Source organism: Dama dama, chromosome 13 (assembly GCF_033118175.1).
Source record: "Dama dama isolate Ldn47 chromosome 13, ASM3311817v1, whole genome shotgun sequence".
NCBI lineage: Eukaryota > Metazoa > Chordata > Mammalia > Artiodactyla > Cervidae > Dama > Dama dama.
The window spans coordinates 55,411,949-55,431,987 of record NC_083693.1 but is presented as its reverse complement, the minus strand read 5'-3'; the positions used below and the strand labels follow the sequence as shown (position 1 = coordinate 55,431,987).

General features: G+C 36.8%; 1 protein-coding gene across 1 annotated transcript in view; it reads right to left on the bottom strand.

The window, feature by feature from the left end:
- The window catches only part of MIPOL1 (mirror-image polydactyly 1), a 259,816-nt gene that overhangs the window by 132,883 nt on the left and 106,894 nt on the right, over window positions 1–20,039 (bottom strand). Inside the window, exon 10 of the mRNA XM_061159190.1 lies at window positions 18,237–18,344. Coding sequence (XP_061015173.1) covers window positions 18,237–18,344 — 108 coding nt within the window. The remainder of the gene's footprint in view (window positions 1–18,236; window positions 18,345–20,039) is intronic.

Below are 20,039 nucleotides of genomic sequence, written 5' to 3'. Positions count from 1 at the left end.
GGTTGCAAAGAGTCAGACACGACTTAGTGACTGACCAACGATGAACAACAACATTAAAAAACACAACTGACAGAAAACAAATATTACCTTCAGAAATAAAGAAATCCACAGGCATAAGAGAAGGCTGGGGAAATATTTTGTCCCTATTTTATGTCCAAACACCGAGCCTATTACAGTAAGTTTGAAAACACCATGTAAGATATTCCAATTCAGCATGCTTTATGTCAGGCCCAGATTTAAATAGCAAACACTTTTTTTATGATTCTGACACATGCCTCTGTTATGAACCTATACTCAGCACCTAACAGCCAATCTACTGGACCTTCATTGCCTTTAAAGGTACCCAGGGTACTGTTTCCAAGAATGTCCTGTGGACATCTGCTCTTTCACACCTTCTTGGTCACTGTAATACCAAAGGCCAATAAGTCAGGAGAGAAAGAGAGGAGATGATGAGGTGAGAGCTGGTGACAAGGGGAAAGGAGGACTGCTGATGTGGGCAGACTTAGGAAAGACCTGGAAGGAAGTCCAGGGAGCACTGAAGAGTTTCTCACATATTACGTTTCTTTTCAGGTCAGTACTTATTTTGCTATTAAAACAATTTCATTCTACTACCCATCCGGTCCCATCACTTGATGGCAAATAGTTGGGGAAACAATGGAAACAGTGAGAGACTTTATTTTCTTGGGTGCAAAAATCACTGCAGATGGTGACTGCAGCCATGAAATTAAAGACACTTGCTCCTTGGAAGAAAAGGTATGACCAACATAGACAGCATACTAAAAAGCAGAGACATTACTTTGCCAACAAAGGTCCATCTAGTCAAAGCTACGGTTTTTCCAGTAGTCAAGTATGGATGTGAGAATTGGACTATAAAGAAAGCTGAGTGCTAAAGAATTGATGCTTTTGAACTGTGGTGATAGAGAAGACTCTTGAGAGTCACGCAGACAGCAAGGATATCCAACTAGTCCATCCTAAAGGAAATCAGTCCTGAATATTCATTGGAAGGACTGATGCTGAACCTGAAACTCAAATACTTTGGCCACCTGATGAGAAGAACTGACTCGATGGAAAAGACCCTGATGCTGGGAAAGATTGAAGGTGGGAGGAGAAGGGGATGACAGAGGATGAGACGGTTGGATGGCATCACCAACTTGATGGATATGAGTTTGAGTAAGCTCCAGGAGTTGGTGAAGGACAGGGAAGCCTGGCGTAGTGCAGTCCATGGGGTCGCAAAGAGTCAGACATGACTGAGTGACTGAAATGAACTGAACTCAATCTATTACCCAAACCTTTCTCCAGTTTGGGTAGAGACAAGGGGACTGTGGACAAACTGAAGTTGATATGAGTAGGTATTATCTGGGCAAAGGAAGTAGGGCAATAGGTGATGCAGAGCATTTCTGTCAGGGAAATACTAGGTCCAGAGGCTGGAGAAAGACTCCAAGATCTATCTAAAGCCAGCTCCCATAATGATGAGTCTGCCTGTGTGCCTAAAGTTCAGTGATGTCTTCATTCAAATGATCATTTTGATTAATTTTTTTGTCATATTACAAAATGTATAAAACAACAGGGAAGCAAGCAAGGTAATTCTATATTTCTATAATTTTTTGTCAAAATAATATCTTCAAATTGCTAAAATAGTACTATGACATCAAAATTACAAATATATTAGTAACCAATATTAGGAGCAATTAAATGTAAATATTTACAAGTATTACATTTGGGGTTTGCCTCTGACAATCTCCACAGAAGTCTCCCACGGTAATTCAGTATTCCTTTTATGGAAGAGGGAACAGTTCACAGTTGTTTCATGTGAATCTCATCAGTGTTACTGTGTCTTGGTGTACTTGATGAACTTACACAGGCTTTGATGATTTGGCTATACCTGGAGCAGTAATCCACAGGGTCACCCTTTAATGCAATCATTCCTTTCAGAGAGCCTATAACGAATGTGTCATAGCAATTCTCCATTTGGCGTGCAGACTTTAAACCCGGTCTAGCTGAGAGTCTTGCCCATTGTAAAGAAAGAAAACATTTATTGTGTGGAAAAGAAAGCCTAGATGGTAACAGAATACTATTAGGAACCAGGATAAAATTTCTTTTCACCTCTCTTCTTCAGAATTTCATACTTTTTAATACTGATATATTGGCTCCAACTTATCCAACCGGCTATTGCATAACTTCAGAGTACCCATGGCCTACAGTAGTCTGCTGCCGCTTAGTCACTTCAGTAGTGTCTGACTCTGTGCAGCCCTATGGACCTCAGCCTGCCAGGCTCCTCTGTCCATGGGATTCTCTAGGCAAGAATACTAGAGTGGGTAGCCATGCCCACCTCCAGAGGATCTTCCCTACCCTGGAATTGAACCCAGGTCTACTGCATTGAAGGCAGATTCTTTACCGCTGAGCCGCCAGGGAAGCCCACAGCAGTCTGCCTTGCCCTAAGCCTACCTTGGGATCTTGTGGCTCAGATTTCAAAGCTCACTGTCGTGTTCTCTCTCAGTTTCCTGATTCCAAATGATTAAATTATCATCTAACCGCTAGCAAAGTAACACTCAAAATTCTCCAAGCCAGGCTTCAACAGTACGTGAACCGTGAACCTCCAGATGTTCAAGCTGGATTTAGAAAAGGCAGAGGAACCAGAGATCAAGTTGCCAACATCCGCTGGATCATTGAGAAAGCAAGAGAGTTCCAGAAAAACATCTACTTCTGCTTTATTGACTATGCCAAAACCTTTTACTGTGCGAATCACAACAAACTGTGGGAAATTCTTCAAGAGATGGGAATACCAGACCACCTGACCTGCCTCCTGAGAAATCTGTATGCAGGTCACGAAGCAACAGCTAGAACTAGATGTGGAAAAACAGACTGGTTCCAAATTGGGAAAGGAGGACGTCAAAGCTGTACATTGTCACCCTGCTTATTTAACGTATATGCAGAGTACATCATGAGAAACTCTGGGCTGGATGAAGCACAAGCTGGAATCAAGATTGCTGGGAGAAATATCAATAACCTCAGATATGCAGATGAAACCACACTTATGGCAGAAAGTGAAGAAAATTAAAGAGCCTCTAGAAAGTGAAAGAGGAGAGTGAAAAAGTTGGCTTAAAACTCAACATTCTGAAAACTAAGATTATGGCATCATCCGGTTACATCACTTCATGGCAAATAGATGGGGAAACAATGGAAACAGTGACAGAATTTATTTTGGGGGGCTCCAAAATGACTGCAGATGGTGACTGCAGCCATGAAATTAAAGACACTTGCTCCTTGGAAGAAAAGTTATGACCAACCTAGAAAGCATACTAAAAAGTAGAGACATGACTTTGCCAACAAAGGTCCACCTAGTTAAAGCTATGGTTTTCCCAGTAGTCAAGTATGGATGTGAGAGTTGGACTAGAAAGAAAGGTGAGGGCTGAAGAATTGATGTTTTTAAACTGTGGTGTTTGAGAAGACTCTTGAGAGTCCCTTGGACTGCAAGGAGATCCAACCAGTCCATCCCAACGGAAACCAGTCCTGAATATTCATTGGAAGGACTGATGCTGAACCTGAAACTCCAATACTTTGGCCACCTGATGTGAAGAGCTGACTCATTTGAAAAGACTCTGATGCTGGGAAAGCTTGAAGGCAGGAGAAGGGGACGACAGAGGATGACATGGTTGGATGGCATCACCAACTCAATGGACATGAGTGTGAGTAAGCTCCAGGAGTTGGTGAAAGACAAGGAAGCCTGGTGGGCTGCAGTCCATGGGGTCGCTAAGAGTCAGACCAACCGAGCGACTGAACTAAACTGAACCTACCAACCTTTTTGAACTGGATGAGATGGTCAGATAGCATCACTGACTCAACAGAAATTTGAGCAAACTCTGGGAGATAGCTGAGGATAGAGGAGCCTAGGGTCACAGAGTTGGATACAACTTAGCAACTGAACAACAACAGATACAGGTCATTACTAGTTAGCTTTGGGCTAGACAGGCTCATATCAAATTTCTTATAAAAGGAGAATGATTGAGGATATGTTAACTGTTCTTCTCTCCATTCTTTAAATCTTCCTCCAGGTTATATTCATATAACCCTTACACTTACACTTCACAGAAAAGCTCCTCAAAAAATAATCTACCTTTTCTCCACTTTTAAATGTACTACCTCTGCAGTTTACTAGATCGAAGGCTACCATCAGAACCATTGAACTGCAACTGCAACAACAAAGGTACCATTACCTTCCTAGTTGTCAGATCAAATGAACACTTGTGACTGTATTTGACTTAGTAGAATTTGACCCTGTGAACTACTCCATTCACAGAACTTTATTCTATTTCGAATCTATGATTAACACAACCTCTTGGTAATCTTTCTGACTCACTTCCCAGTCTCTTTGGTGAACCATTTATTTCTGTGCATCAGTAGTGAGATTCTGGAATACACTCTTGTTTCATGTATCTTTTCTTCTAAATCTGACCTCTGAATACTCTCATATACTTCAGAGATTTGAACTGCAACCTGTACAAAATCTGGTATCGTTCTCTTCTTTCTGCAGTAATTTTCTGCCACTATACTTCCCACTGTTATGGTCACATGCTCTAAGAGAAAGATGTACATGCAAGAGTATTTTTCAAAGTTTTGCTTATGATATTGAATAGCTGGAATCAAAATGTTCTAAACAGAAGACAGAAAATTACAAGGTATGTATCAAGCACAGGGATTTAGAGAGTCAACAAATTGATGATGCAGATCTGTACTTACAGATGCAGAAAGATCTTTGTATTTGGTGAGTTACTTCATTTTTGTTTATATTAAATCCATAACAACACAGAGAAAAAAAGGCCTGGGATCACTGGCTTCACGTGGTACACGTGCCTGATTCTGAAGCAACTGCTGTGGCCTGGAGAACCTGACATTCTGATCTGTCAGACCTGAGGCCACAGAGGTATCACCAGCCAAACCACACGTGAGGAATAAGGAAAGTCTGTTTTTTACAAGAGAACAAAGGTTATAAAAATCAGATGAAGGATGAAAAAATTCTGAGTAGCAAAATTACTGTTGAACAGTACCATTACACTAGACAAATGTAAAAGCAAAAGAAAGAAAAAGTAGTTGCTATGATCTGAATTTCTGTCACTCCAAAATTTCAATGTTGAAATTTTAACCCTTAAAGATGATGGTATTAGAAAGGTGACCTTTGGAATGGGAGGTGATTAGGTCACGAGTGTAGAGAGTTCACGGTATTGATGTAGACCCCACAGTGATGCCTTGCCCCTTCCACCACGCGAAGACACAGTGAGAGAGGTGCCAGCTATGAGAGAAAGAGAAGGCCCTTACCAGATCATTACCATACTGGTATCTTGATCTTGGACTTCCCAGCCTCCAGAATTGTGAGAAATAAATATCTGCTATTTATAAGGTACTCGGTCTGTGATATTTTGGTTATAGCAGTCTGAATAAACCAAGATAATGGCACTAATACATATATCAGAAAAGTATACATAAAGGTATGAAGCTGTAAGCAGTCTGAAAAGGAATAGTATATAATGATGTAATGTATATACATAGCCTAAGAGAGTTATAAATACCTATATAACAAAGAATAGAGTAGACAAATGTATAAGGAAATTCCTGGCAATATAAGAAAACTATAAGAATGCAGTTATAGTGGAAGCACAAATTGAGTTCAACTGACTATGTATTGACCTCATACACTGAACAGAGACTGTAATTTATTTATTCAGTCGATGATATCTTTCAAAGTGGATCATTTACATGGTAAGAAATAAAACATTAATACATTAAAAAATATAGCATTTAAATTATATTCTCTAAATTATCCTGTATCAAACAAAAAAAATCAAAACAGAACCAACTCGTGAAAAAAATGAACATTTGATTCCTCCCAAAACTATAGACATAGCTGGACATATAGTCAAGAGTAAACTGTATAGCCTTACAATTTTATTTTTAAAAAAAGACTGAGATAAGCTAATTAACTTATAAAAATTAGAATAAAATGGAATAAAGAGTGAAAAGGTAAACAGAAATGGAAACTTTAGCCAGTTGAAAGGATAAGTAAAACCAAGAATTTATTAAAAGAAAATAAAATGCATAAAGTCCAGGAGAGACTTTATAAGAAAAAAGAGAAAGGGAGAGAGAAAGCAGATATATGCCACAATACATATGAAAGAGTGAATACAGAGAAACAGAAGAAATTCAAAAACTGAGAAAATTACCTACAATTATATAATATCAAATCTGGGAAGTTAAAGTGAAAAGGGTGTTTCCTAGAAAAAAATACAGACCAACAAAACTGACTTAAGAAAAATAAAAGTTAGATAAATATAGTGAAACTATTGAAAAAGCAATTTACAAAGTCACTGTAGTAAAAAGTTACCAAGAATACATGGTTTTAAAAATTGATTCTATATAATACTTAAGGCAAGATCATTCTCATGCAATTTTAAACTTGCCAAGATGACAGCGGAAGGCAGAAATTTTGGTTATTCACTAAGCTAGTAATATTAACATCAAAACAGGTGCAGCCAAACAAGCCAGAACAAACTGGAGAACTCAGGTCTAGATGACATGCCTACCACAAAGCTGGTGATCGACAGAGTGGTACCACCATAGAGATAGATATGTTAGATCAACAGAACAGAACTAAGAGTCCTGAGCTAAACTCTAATATTTAAGATCACTGGCTTTTGAGAAGGTGTCAAGATAATTCTGTAGGGAGGAAAACAGTCATTCAAGTAGCACAGAGAAAACTGGATACACACATGTAAAGAAAGTATTTGGACTCCTACCTTATACAATACCTAAAAATTCATTAAAAATTGGTCAAAGGTCTAAATGTTTAAGGTAAATGTCCATCAGCTAATAATCTGATAATCATATTATAGTATATCTGTACAATGATTATGCATCAAAGAAAAAGGAAGGATGATACATGCTATAATATGAATAAACCTTGAAAATATTACATGAAGTGAAAAAAGCCAGTCACAAAGGATCACACATCCTGTAATTTCATTTATAAAAAATCTCCAGAATGGCAAATCTATAGAGATAGAAAGTAGCTTAGTGGTTTCTTGGGACTGAGGAGAGGATGTTAGCAGGAATGAGGAATGATAGTTAATAATGTACAGGATGTTTTAGGTGAATGTTGAAAATGTTCTAAAATTACGATTGCGGTTATGTTATGGCTGCACAAATATGCAAATACACGAAAAAGCACTGAATTGCAAACTGTAAACAAGTGAATTTTATTGTATATGAAATACTTATCAATAAAGCTGTAAGATGCAAAACAAAAACGGCACAAAACAAAACCACAAGACTGATGGACAAAGGACCAAAGAAAGCAAAGAAAAACCAACAGAAAAAAAAAGACAAAAAACATTAACAAATACACCTAATTATTTATATTCTCCCATATAATCCCTTGAATATATGAAAAAAAATTCACACTCACTAACAAACAAAACAGGCAACATTTATATTCGAGAACCTGAACTTTGGAGATCAATAGCCTTGGTTCAGACCTAAGGTCCACCACTAACTCCTCCTCCTAACATGGGTCACGTTAATTAACACATGTTGCTTAGTTTATTACCCTATAAAATTAGAAACAGCTGTACCTGCTATCTCAATGGTCCAAATACTTTACCACTATAAGTAAATTCCTTACTACTATATGGAGTAAGAGTACCTGACACTGTTAAGTACTGTATGAGGGCAAACGATTATAATTTTTAAAATTCCCAGGAAAACAAAACAAATCCAACAGTTTATTCAAGGAGTTGTTCAACATTCAAGAACTCAATAAAATACATCTACTAACAAGAACTTTTAAAAAATTCTAGAAAGAAGCTACTTAAATATGACAAAACAATATCAAAGTCCAACAGTAGATGTAATGCTTATGCCTAGGTCGCAGAAAGCTGGAACAAGCTGTCACTCCACTTTGACAGTAAGAAAAGCTGGATAAGGCACAAAGCCATATCTTTTCTTGAGCTCATCAGACAAGTAAGCTCAGCAGAAAACCAGTTTTAACTTCAAGGAGGGAGAGGCATGCAAAGCAAATGGGAAACACAGTCTAGTGGACTGAGAGTGGAGCACGGGAAGAAGGGTTAGCTATCACACAGAATCTTCAGAAAATCCTCACAGAAGGGGACTTGCACCTACGGGGAGATATTTCCCCATAGATCTCCATCAGGTGCTCATGAGAAATAATAAAGACAGGGTAGAAAACCAGAGAGAACTTCCCTCAGTGATGTAGGCATGCAGGGGATGTGGGGGAGGGTACTGCTGCTATGGAAAGGAACAAACCACCCCACCCCTCTATCCCAACACCAGCCCTTTCCGTAAACAGATCAAAAGCCATATACATATAGGGTTATCGTTATCACCTTTCTAAATTCCATATATATGTGTCAGTATGCTGTAATGTTCTTTATCTTTCTGGCTTACTTCACTCTGTATAATGGGCTCCAGCTTCATCCATCTCATTAGGACTGGTTCAAATGAATTCTTTTTAATGGCTGAGTAATATTCCATGGTGTATATGTACCACAGCTTCCTTATCCATTCATCTGCTGATGGGCATCTAGGTTGCTTCCATGTCCTGGCTATTATAAACAGTGCTGCGATGAACATTGGGGTGCACGTGTCTCTTTCAGATCTGGTTTCCTCAGTGTGTATGCCCAGAAGTGGGATTGCTGGGTCATATGGCAGTTCTATTTCCAGTTTTTTAAGAAATCTCCACACTGTTTTCCATAGCGGCTGTACTAGTTTGCATTCCCACCAACAGTGTAAGAGGGTTCCCTTTTCTCCACACCCTCTCCAGCATTTATTGCTTGTAGACTTTTGGATAGCAGCCATCCTGACTGGCGTGTAATGGTACCTCATTGTGGTTTTGATTTGCATTTCTCTGATAATGAGTGATGTTGAGCATCTTTTCATGTGTTTGTTAGCCATCTGTATGTCTTCTTTGGAGAAATGTCTGTTTAGTTCTTTGGCCCATTTTTTGATTGGGTCATTTATTTTTCTGGAATTGAGCTGCAGGAGTTGCTTGTATATTTTTGAGATTAATCCTTTGTCTGTTTCTTCATTTGCTATTATTTTCTCCCAATCTGAGGGCTGTCTTTTCACCTTACTTATAGTTTCCTTTGCAGTGCAAAAGCTTTTAAGTTTCATTAGGTCCCATTTGTTTAGTTTTGCTTTTATTTCCAATATTCTGGGAGGTGGGTCATAGAGGATCTTGCTGTGATTTATGTCGGAGAGTGTTTTGCCTATGTTCTCCTCTAGGAGTTTTATAGTTTCTGGTCTTACATTTAGATCTTTAATCCATTTTGAGTTTATTTTTGTGTATGGTGTTAGAAAGTGTTCTAGTTTCATTCTTTTACAAGTGGTTGACCAGTTTTCCCAGCACCACTTGTTAAAGAGGTTGTCTTTTTTCCATTGTATATCCTTGCCTCCTTTGTCAAAGATAAGGTGTCCACAGGTTCGTGGATTTATCTCTGGGCTTTCTATTCTGTTCCATTAATCTATATTTCTGTCTTTGTGCCAGTACCATACTGTCTTGATGACTGTGGCTTTGTAGTAGAGTCTGCAAAACAGAAAAAGAGACACAGAAATACAGAACAGACTTTTGAACTTTGTGGGAGAATGTGAGGGTGGGATATTTCAAAAGAACAGCATGTATGCTATCTATGGTGAAACAGATCACCAGCCCAGGTGGGATGCACGAGACAAGTGCTCCGGCCTGGTGCACTGGGAAGACCCAGAGGAATCGGGTGGAGAGGGAGGTGGGAGGGGGGATCGGGATTGGGAATACATGTAAATCCATGGCTGATTCATATCAATGTATGACAAAACCCACTGGAAAAAAAAATAATAATAATAAAAAAAAAAAAAAAAGAAAGAAAAAAAAGAAAAAAAAAAAAAAACAAAAGCCATATACAGCTAAAAGAAGGACAGTAACTTCAGGACACAGGGGGGGAAAAAAAAAAACACACTCTGCTTGGGAGTGGTAGAAGAAAGACCTCTTGCTATCCCTGGGTGAGCAGCAAGAAATAGATCCAGGCCCAGGATCCTATACCAGTATCATTAGATAGGTAGATTCTACATTGAGAGAGGGGCATGAACGTCTCCCTTTTACAATACCTGCCACAGATACAAGTCAGAGTTTGGCTGCCATGGAGAGGAATCCTGAGAAAGCCTGACCCCAAAGTCCAATCACAAAGGGACTGTGTAAGATAGAAGCAGAAAATCTCTTCAGTTCTTCAACACCAGATGGTAAAAATCAGCATTCAAATGCTGGATAAGCGCAGGAGTGTACAGTGAGACACCCTCGAGATATAAGTACACAGGATCAACTGAAAATGAAGGGTGGAAGATGAACACTGAAGAAGTCCTCCAGCACTGCATTTCTATCCTTAGAAAAAGGCCGACGGCAACCCATTCTGAGAACAACTTGAAACTTAGGATGCACTAACAGTGCCCATAACAACAAAACCCAAGTCCAGATCAACTCCTGAGTAGATCAACTCAATACTCACACTACTGGCCTGATAGAAGAAGCACTGTTCTACCCACAATGTCTAGCATTTAAAAAAAGAAAAAATTATGAGATACACGAAAAACAAAAGCAAAACAACAAACATGTCAAAAGACAAAGCAACCACAAAACCAGACTCAGGGATGATCCATATATTGGAACTATTCAAGTGAGACTCTAAATTATGAAAGGAAATATAAAATCCCATGGTAAGTATCACAACTAGTTGGTCTAATGTAGAATCCATTCTCATTAAAATTAGGTAAAAATCAAGCAGGGTATCTATTGCAATTCCTCATCAAGATTAATTTGGCAGGTCTAGAAACTGTGAGAGAGGAGAGGAAATATTAACATTTCATTTACATATCTTAGCATTTTTTTCACTGGCTACCATGAACATGTAAAAATTTTTAACAATGTATTATTTTGAAATAATTCAAGACCACAAAATCTTGCAAAGTAGGGAGGAAGGAGACAGTGGGATAAATGGAGAGAGTAGCATGGAAACATACACATGACCATACGTAAAACAGATAGCCAATGGGAATTTGCTATATGACTCAGGGAATTCAAAGTAGGGCTCTGTAACAACCTACAGGGTGGGAGGTGGAGGGAAGTTATAGAGAGGGGATGTATGTATATCAATGGCTGATTCATGTTGTTGTATGGCAGAAACCAAAACAGACAACGAAAAGCAACTGAAGTTCTTTTATTTATCCAATCGTTATTTCACCCTTGTTTTTAATAGCTGCTTTCTCTCTGTATATTTAAGGAATTAGTCCCCCTTTTGCTTTCAGTATATTTAAGATATTATACCATTATTACTGTTAGGAAGTCAGCAAGAATTCAGGCAACAGGTGTGGTTCTAAACCAGCCGTGAGGCTAGCTGTAGATGATGAATTCTTGAGACTTTTTGTGAGCTTCTCCACAGTAAGCTTCTCCAAAGTCAGAAAATCAAGTTTTCTTACTTTCATATTTTGCATGAAGGGCTTGACTCTTGTTCACCTAAACAGTGATGGTGTGATCATATAAGATACCAGCTTCCGGAAAAGATCTTCATTACATTCTGGTTTAAATAGGCCCTGGGCTCTGTTTTCTGTTTGTCTTGTCCTTGTAGTCCTTAAAATTCAAAGTTCAAATTCACCATCATTTGACAAATGCACTGAGGGTGCAAGATGACTCCAGGCAATCACTTATTTCCCATGTTTGTTCATTTGTTTTTCTATTTCCATGTGGCTTTAAGCCTTCTCAGATTCCTTGTCTTCTCAGTAATTTTGTAAAATATTCTTAAAGTATCCTTTAAGGCATCCTTTTTTATTGTTTTTATCAAGAAAGTTATTCAGAATATCTGTCTTCTTTCATTGCTGAAAATGTTAGACTTACTAAGGGTTTTGGGGTAGAAGAGTGTCACTTGTGTTTTAGAATGACAGCTAATGGAAGTGTGACAGATTACAAGGTGAGAAACTGAGGGGAAAAAAGTTAGATTGGAAGGTACTGTTACCTTCTAGATCATGAACTTGACATAGAATCGAGGCATGATAATACAAAGGAGAGTAAAATAGAAAAGAAATCACTGTTGTAGAATTAACAGGACTGGATGTTCTAGCACTGTGTAGTAGGTGAGAGCTTGAAAGGATATGAAAAGTATGTCAATTACATATTAGGCTACAAGTCTAGGAGTATGGGAATGTCATCAAGTAACAGATGTTAACTGATCAATAAAGTTAAGAGGAACTAAAGAACCTCTTGATGAAGGTGAAAGAGAAGAGTGAAAAAGCTAGCTTAAAACTCAACATTCAAAAAACTAAGATATTGGCATCAGGTCCCACCACTTTACGGCAAATAGACAGGAAAAATTGGAAACAGTGACAGACTTATATTTTCTTGGGCTCCAAAATCACTGTGGAGGGTGACTGCATCCAGGAAGTTAAAAGACGCTTGCTCCTTGGAAGAAACAGTATGATAAACCTAGATAGCATATGAAAATGCAGAGACATCACTTTGCTGAAAAAGGTCCATAGAGTCAAAGCTATGGTTTTCCCAGTAGTCATATATGGATGTGAGAATTGGACTACAAAGAAGGCTGAGCACCAGAGAATTGATGTTTTTGAACTGTCGTACTGGAGAAGATGCTTGAGAGTCCCTCAGACAGCAAGGAGATCAAACCAGTCAATCCTAAAGGAAATCAACCCTGAACATTCATTGAAAGGACTGATGCTGACGCTGAAGCTCCAATACTTTGGCCACCTGAAGTGAAGAGCCAACTCATCGGAAAAGACCCTGATGCTGGGAAAGACTGAGAGCAGAAGGAGGAGAAGAGGGTGACACAGGATGAGATGGTTGCCTAGCATCATCAACTCAGCGGACATGAGTTTGAGCAAACTCACAGAGATGGTGAAAGACAGGGAAGCCTGGTGTGCTGCAGTCCATGGGGTTGCAGAGTCACACATGACTGAACAACTAAACAACAACAAACAGATCAATTTGGAAGTAAACAGAAAATTGTTAAGAATGATGTAAAATATACAGCATTATGTCACCAGAAAAATAAATCAGGGTATAGATGACCACATAGGGACTTAAAAGTTCTCCAAGAGGCTCAATGATGTTAAAGGTGAGCTTCCCTGGTCATGCAGATAGTAAAGAATCTGCCTGCAAGGCAGGAGACCTGGTTTCACTCCCTGGGTTGGAAAATTCCCCTAGAGAAGTATTTCCAAGAATAATCCAGTATTCTTGTCTGGAGAATTCCACAGACAGAGGAGCCTGGTGGGCTATCATCCATGGGGGTGCAAAAGGTCAGACATGACTAAGTGATTAACATAGTTTTCTCTTGGCATTTGCGTGTTTGTGTGTGAGTGCGCTCAGGTGCACATGTCCGACTCCTTGCGACTCCATGGACAGTAGCCCGCCAGGCTCCTCTGTCCATGGAATTTTTCAGGCAAGAATATTGGAGCAGGTTGCCATTCCCTACTTCAGGCTCTTCCTGACCCAGGGATTGAACCCACATCTCTGTGTCTCCTCTGTTGGCAGGTGGATTCTTTACCACTGCACCACCTAGGAAGCCCCAACTTCATGGCTATAAAACTGAGATTCTTCCTTCTTCTCTCATCCCCACTGTAGAATTCCTCTTATGTCTCACTGGCAAAAAGAAAAGCTTACAAAGTGTTTAACTTTTCCAGCTTCTATAAAGCTGTAAAGGCAAACAAAGGAGAATATAACTGAGAATAAATGTTAAGTTATACAGTCAGTAGTGTTTGGCTCAGGTCCTAACTTCCTCCCAGGTTGAAGAGAGGACTTAGGAAGTCAAATTCAGGATTTCGTTTCAAGTTTACTGAAGTAAAGGAGACACTAAGATATCCAAGTGGAAGGGCAGACAAAGCAGTCGTGAGGACATAAATGACATGATGTTGCAGCAACAGATGAAATTAGAAAAGACAAGCCTATAATAAACAAAACACCAAATGATGGCAAGAATATGGAGTAACAAAAACTGTCATTCATAACTAGCAAATCCAAAATGGTACAGCCATTTTGGAAAACAGTTTGGTATCTCCTAAAAAACTAAATATACTTTTACCATACGATTCAGCAATCACGGTTCTTCGTATTCACCGAAATGAGTTGAAAACTTACATCCACAGAAAAATGTGCATGTGGATGCTTACAGCAGATTTATTCATAAATAAATGCCAAAATTTGGAAGCAACCATAAGGTGCTTGAATAGGTGGGTGAATAAATAAATTGTGGTATATTCAAATAATGGAAATTTATTCAATACTAAAAAGGAATGAAGTATAAAGCCATCAAAAGATATAGATAAACTTTAAATGATTATTATTAACTGAAAGAAACCAATGTGCACAGAACTACTACATGACATTCTAGAAAAGACAAAATTATGGACACAGTAAAATGATTAATGGCTGGTAGGTGCTGAGGTGAAGAAGGGATAAACAGGTGGAACATAGAGGATTTTTAGAGTGAAACTCTTCTGAAATATTATAATGATATTAGTAAGTATTTGTTATTTACATTTCTCAAAATCAACAGAATGTACAACACTAAGTGAACCCTAATGTAAGCTACAGACTGTGGGTTACACTGATGTAGGTTCATGGATTGCAACAAATGTACCTTTCCTGTACTGGATGCTGAGGGCATCTGAAATGTATGGAACACTGAGTGTGAAGGAGTTCTAGTTTGTTTGATTTTGCTGTGCAGCTAAAACTTCTCTAAAATAAAAAGTCTGTTTTTTTTTTTTGTTGTTGTTGTTTTTAAGAAACAAAAAGTAGGGGACTAATCATGTAACTTTCTGGAGTTATTTCTCCACTGATCTCCAGTAGCATATTGGGCACCTACCGACCTGGGGAGTTTCTTTTTCAGTATCCTATCATTTTGCCTTTTCATACTGTTCATGGGGTCACAAAGAGTCGGACACGACTGAGCAACTGAACTGAACTGAACTGAATCACATAACTTAGGGGAATATTTATACTTTAGGAACTGGTAGCAAAGAGGCACAAGCTAAAGAATAACAATGAAAGAAAAGAAAAATGATGAGGATATGGAAGCAAAGAACTATAGGAAAGTAATTCATGAGGGCAGGGGCCAGTAAGATGAAAATGTGTTCCAGTTAGGCTTACTGGGATACTAAGCAGGATATGAAATGATAAGTTTCATGGGTTTAACCATCAGAGGTTACTTATAATTTTAGAAAGAGTGCCTTTCAATGGAATTACAGTGGTGAAGTCCAATTGTAGGAGGTTAAAGTTATGTGATAAGGGAAGTAAATGAAATCAAACAGGAAAGAAAGGCAGTTTATATGACATTTCTTATTAAATCTAATGCCTGAATATTTATGGCTAATCTAAATATACTTTAAAATCATTAGATGTTCAAAACTGTGTTCATCGAGAAATAAATTTCTTAATAGTGGATAAAATTTATTTTAAATGAAGAATAAGCTATCTTTTTAATTTATGTAACTTTCAGGGTATAGATTAGTATCAGTATAAATTTAGCCTTTCATCCTATATGTATCACTGTGTTCTATTTATTATTAGAGAAAATTTTAAATATTGTAAAAGTAGGGAAACAGTGTCATGCTACCAAATTTAGCTAGTATGTATTCCATGCTTGGACTTCCCTTGTAGTTTAGTCGGTAAACAATCTGCCTGCAATGCAGGAGACCAGGGTTTGATCCCTGGGTCAGGAAGATTCCCTGGAGAAGGAAATGGCAACCCACTCCAATATTCTTGACTAGAAAATCCCATGGAGAGAGGAGTCTGGCAGGCTATAGTCCTTGGTGTTGCAAGTGTCAGACACGACTTAGTGACTAAATCACCACCATTCCATGCTACTTCAAAAATGATGCATTTAAGGATCAACAAAAGTCTTATTTTATGCTTTATCACAAAAAATAATTTACAAAGTATTTCCTGGTTATTAGGATAAACAAAGATATCATTTAAATGGCACTAGATTACTAAAAAGTATCCACATATAATATATCCCTGTATAATAATCATGTTATTTCCCACAGTCATCACTTTGCAAAGTTCTATGTAATGTAGAACCATTAACTTTGATTTTTTCCAACATATCTCTAAAACTGTTTCCTTTAAGAATTACAGCATAATACAATGTAATAAAGCACACACACTTCAGCTATCATCCTATTAAAATTTATATTACCTTTATCAGTGACATTAATAATAGTACCACTTATGTTAAAATACTAGAAATATTATTGGCAGACTGAAATCTACTAGAGACAGAGATTCTGTTTAAAAATTCTTCCTCAACTTCATTAGATACTAGCCAAATATTGCCAGTTAACATTTTTTAAAAATGACACTTGCAAATGTATTTTAAGAGATAGGCATATTGCTTAGAAAGGAGAAAGTTAGTTCACCAAACAGCTTGGTAACAAACTTATTATTATCCATATCTTATATGGCAATTTAAAGATATGAAGTATAATAATAAAAGAATTAAATAAAGAATAAAGACCCTGAAAGGTAACAACAATTAAAAAAAATTATTCAGAATAAAGCAGATATATTATAAATCACCTAATTTTTATAATAAACTTAAAGGTTTTCTATGAGGAATTATGGCACAAGATAACTAAAGAATGATTTTATGGGGGTTTATTTTTATTTCGTGTTGAATTTACAGGTTTCTTTTGGTCTACAATTTGCCTTCTAATTTTAATAATCTCTTGGAACTATGCATCTTTTTCTCTCCACACATAGTAGCTATCATTTAATTCAATTTAACATAAATACACAAACAAAAATGCCAGAATAAAGATCATGCAATTATTACTAACTTAACAAACTAGAATTCTTATTTTAGGTCCTATTGTAAATACTGATAACCATATCAAACAGAGCACATAATACCTGTCCCCTAAGGCTGATAAACTAACACACATGATGGAGGCTGTCTCTAAAAGAACGTTACCTTTGATTTGCAAATATACATCTAAGTAATCATATACTTAATTTTACTCATACAATAGCAAATTCCTTGGGGTAACTGAAAAGTAATCGTAGCAATCTACAAGTCTTTTCTTTCCCATTTACTGTTCTAGTCTATCTATAAATTCGAGAGAAAAAAGAAAAGTGCATTAAATAGTAATAGCAAAGCTATCACACAAACACTGCTGAGAATGAAGCTAAATATACTTTGTAGAAAAATCCGTCTTCAACCAAACCTCATACTTCATAAACAGATTAAAAGTATTTCCACATCAAATGTCACCATTTTCCTCAATGTTGGTAGATGATTCTGGTTTACTGACTTACCCTTCTAATGACATCATGTTCTTTTGTAATCTGCAGCAAGAAACGAATTTAAGACAACAAAGTACAATACAATCTTCTTGACAGTACATCTTTCTTTAACTGTGCCATTAACAACCATGATGAAACTTTTGTTTCCTGTGGCTAAGCTGTGTTTTTATTTTTAACCCATTAATGAGAATGTAAGCACCTTGAGGGCAGGGGCCTCTATTATGTCATAGGCATTATGGTAGGAACCAGGGCAAAGACAAAAAAGAGAATGAAAAGTATCTTAAGAAAAAAAAGATAATTAAATTGAAATAATGTCCTTTTTCATAACTATAGGATCTATATTAAAATGAAACAGAACTTTTGTCATGATATGTACTCTACTTGTTTCAAGTTCTAATAGAATATATTTTCTTTCATTTTTTGCTGTAGGTAACATTTTAAGCATTCTTTCAATTCCCAAACATCTTCATGTACCTTTCAAGGAGTGTCAGTTCTGTGGGTCACTAATATTATAAGTCATTTAGAAAATTACTGTAATAATTATCGATGCAAACAAAAAGGCCATTTTTTTTTTTCTTTCACAGTGGCCACTTTTTCTTAACTACTAAAGGTAACAATGTACTTTGAAATCACAAACACAATGAGCATGAACCTAAAGTTATTAATATACCACCACTTGAAATTCAGAAAATATGTTGTTTTCATGTACACATACACGAAATAAAATAATACTGTGACAGAAGGGTGCTGTATCTGTGTTTAAAGAAGGGGTTGTTGGCAAACACCACAGCTCACTTCTGCTGAAATGTACACAACTGATATATGCAGCGCAGAAAGCTGGCACCAAGGGCTTACAACCTTAATTTGCCTGCAAGAAGGAATGGAGATTTACCTTCAACGCACGTTCCTGATTGTTTTCAGCAGTCAGATGTCTCATGTTGTTTGCTGAAGTCTGCTTCCGCTCCTTCAGATGATGAAGCTCCTGCTCGAGCCGTTTGCACTGCCATAGGGGAAGAATCCCATTAAGTAAAGGAGTCACGGCATTTTTTTCACAAACCCACATGAATTGATGTAAATACTACCATCTTACTCTCTAAAAGACAAAGTATCTTTTGCAATAAGAATAGTTAAGTTAAAAGCACTGTTGAAAAGGAACAAAATAATATTGCACATTCAAACTGCAATTTTCAGTTTCGATTTTTATTAATCTAAATGCTACCATATAAATTAGAAAAATACCTATTTCTTATAAAATTAAGATTAAAGTACATTTAATATTATTTTCTTCATTAACCAAATGATTTTCACTGTGTATCTGCTGGCTGAATAAAAGTATACTTCTAAAAATGATAGTAGGTTCTAAATAAACTATGAGATAATATTCTGTGAGGAATTTTTATGAATTTTTAAAGTAAAAATTATCATAAAAATATATATGAGATTTTCATATTTTTAGAAATATCTAAAAAAACAGTTGAGTTGAGAAAAAACAACAGCCACAGAGTGCTACATGACTTGGAAACAACTAAGGAAACAACTGTTTTTTAATCCCATTTTGACTAAACCTTACTTGTAAGTAAAACAAGTGATAAAACAGATGTGAAATGACGTTGACCTACTGGCAATACATAAAAATGTAAGTAAAAAGGAAATGATAAACAAAAGCATAAATGAACTAACAGAAGCATCTACACTCAAAAAAATCATTAAAATGTTATGTCATTTGAAAATGATCTTAATATGAATATATCAAACATTTTCACAATGACTGTACAGGATATAAACTGACATGCTGCATATTAAAACCATAGGATGATACAAGGGTGATTTGTAAAGAAATAAATTACTAAATCTATTGTTCAGTAAAATATTTAAAAAAAATCACTCCTTAGTTTATCTATTTTTAATGGAGGATATTTAATAACCAATAAGTAAGTGCACCTATTAGTTCGAGAGTTAGACAAAGTTACTTCTGCATTACCCAGCAAGTGTTAGGTGTCACGATGAATTAAAAATCATTATTATGATACAAAATCAAGATGCAGTCATAATCCAAACGAGCATTTCTTACTACTCTAATATTTTCTGCCTCTAATCTCAATATTATTCAGCAATCTGTATCAGTATCTCCCAACTTTGAGTAACATACAAATTCTTTTAAAAGAAAAAGTCTTACCAAACTCTTGATATTCACTTACATTATTTACTGATATTTATTAAGCACTTATCCTGTGCTAGGTTTAATTATAAAAGGTGGGGGATACAGCATTTAACAAAATAGATAAAAATCCCTATCCACATGGAACTCATATTCCAGATGGGAAAAGAGACAATAAAATAAATGAAATACATAGTATGATAGAAGGTGAAAATGTTATGGAGAAAAATAAACAAGAAATAAAGGGAATACCAAAAGAGTAGGGAAGGAAGTATTTTATGACTTTAAATAGGAGAAATTTTAAATTGAGAAAAAGATACTTGAATAAAGACACTAACAAGACAAAGAAGTAAGTCTTCAGATCTTTGGAAGCAGTGGTTCAAGCAAAAGGAACAATTGAGTGCAAAGGCTCTGAAGTAGAAGCTTGTCTAGCATATTTGAGATTAAACAAGGGGAAGAATACAGCAGGAATGAAATAAGCAAGGGACAGAATACTGGGAGATGAGATCAGAAGAGCCTTGAGATATTACAGGCCAT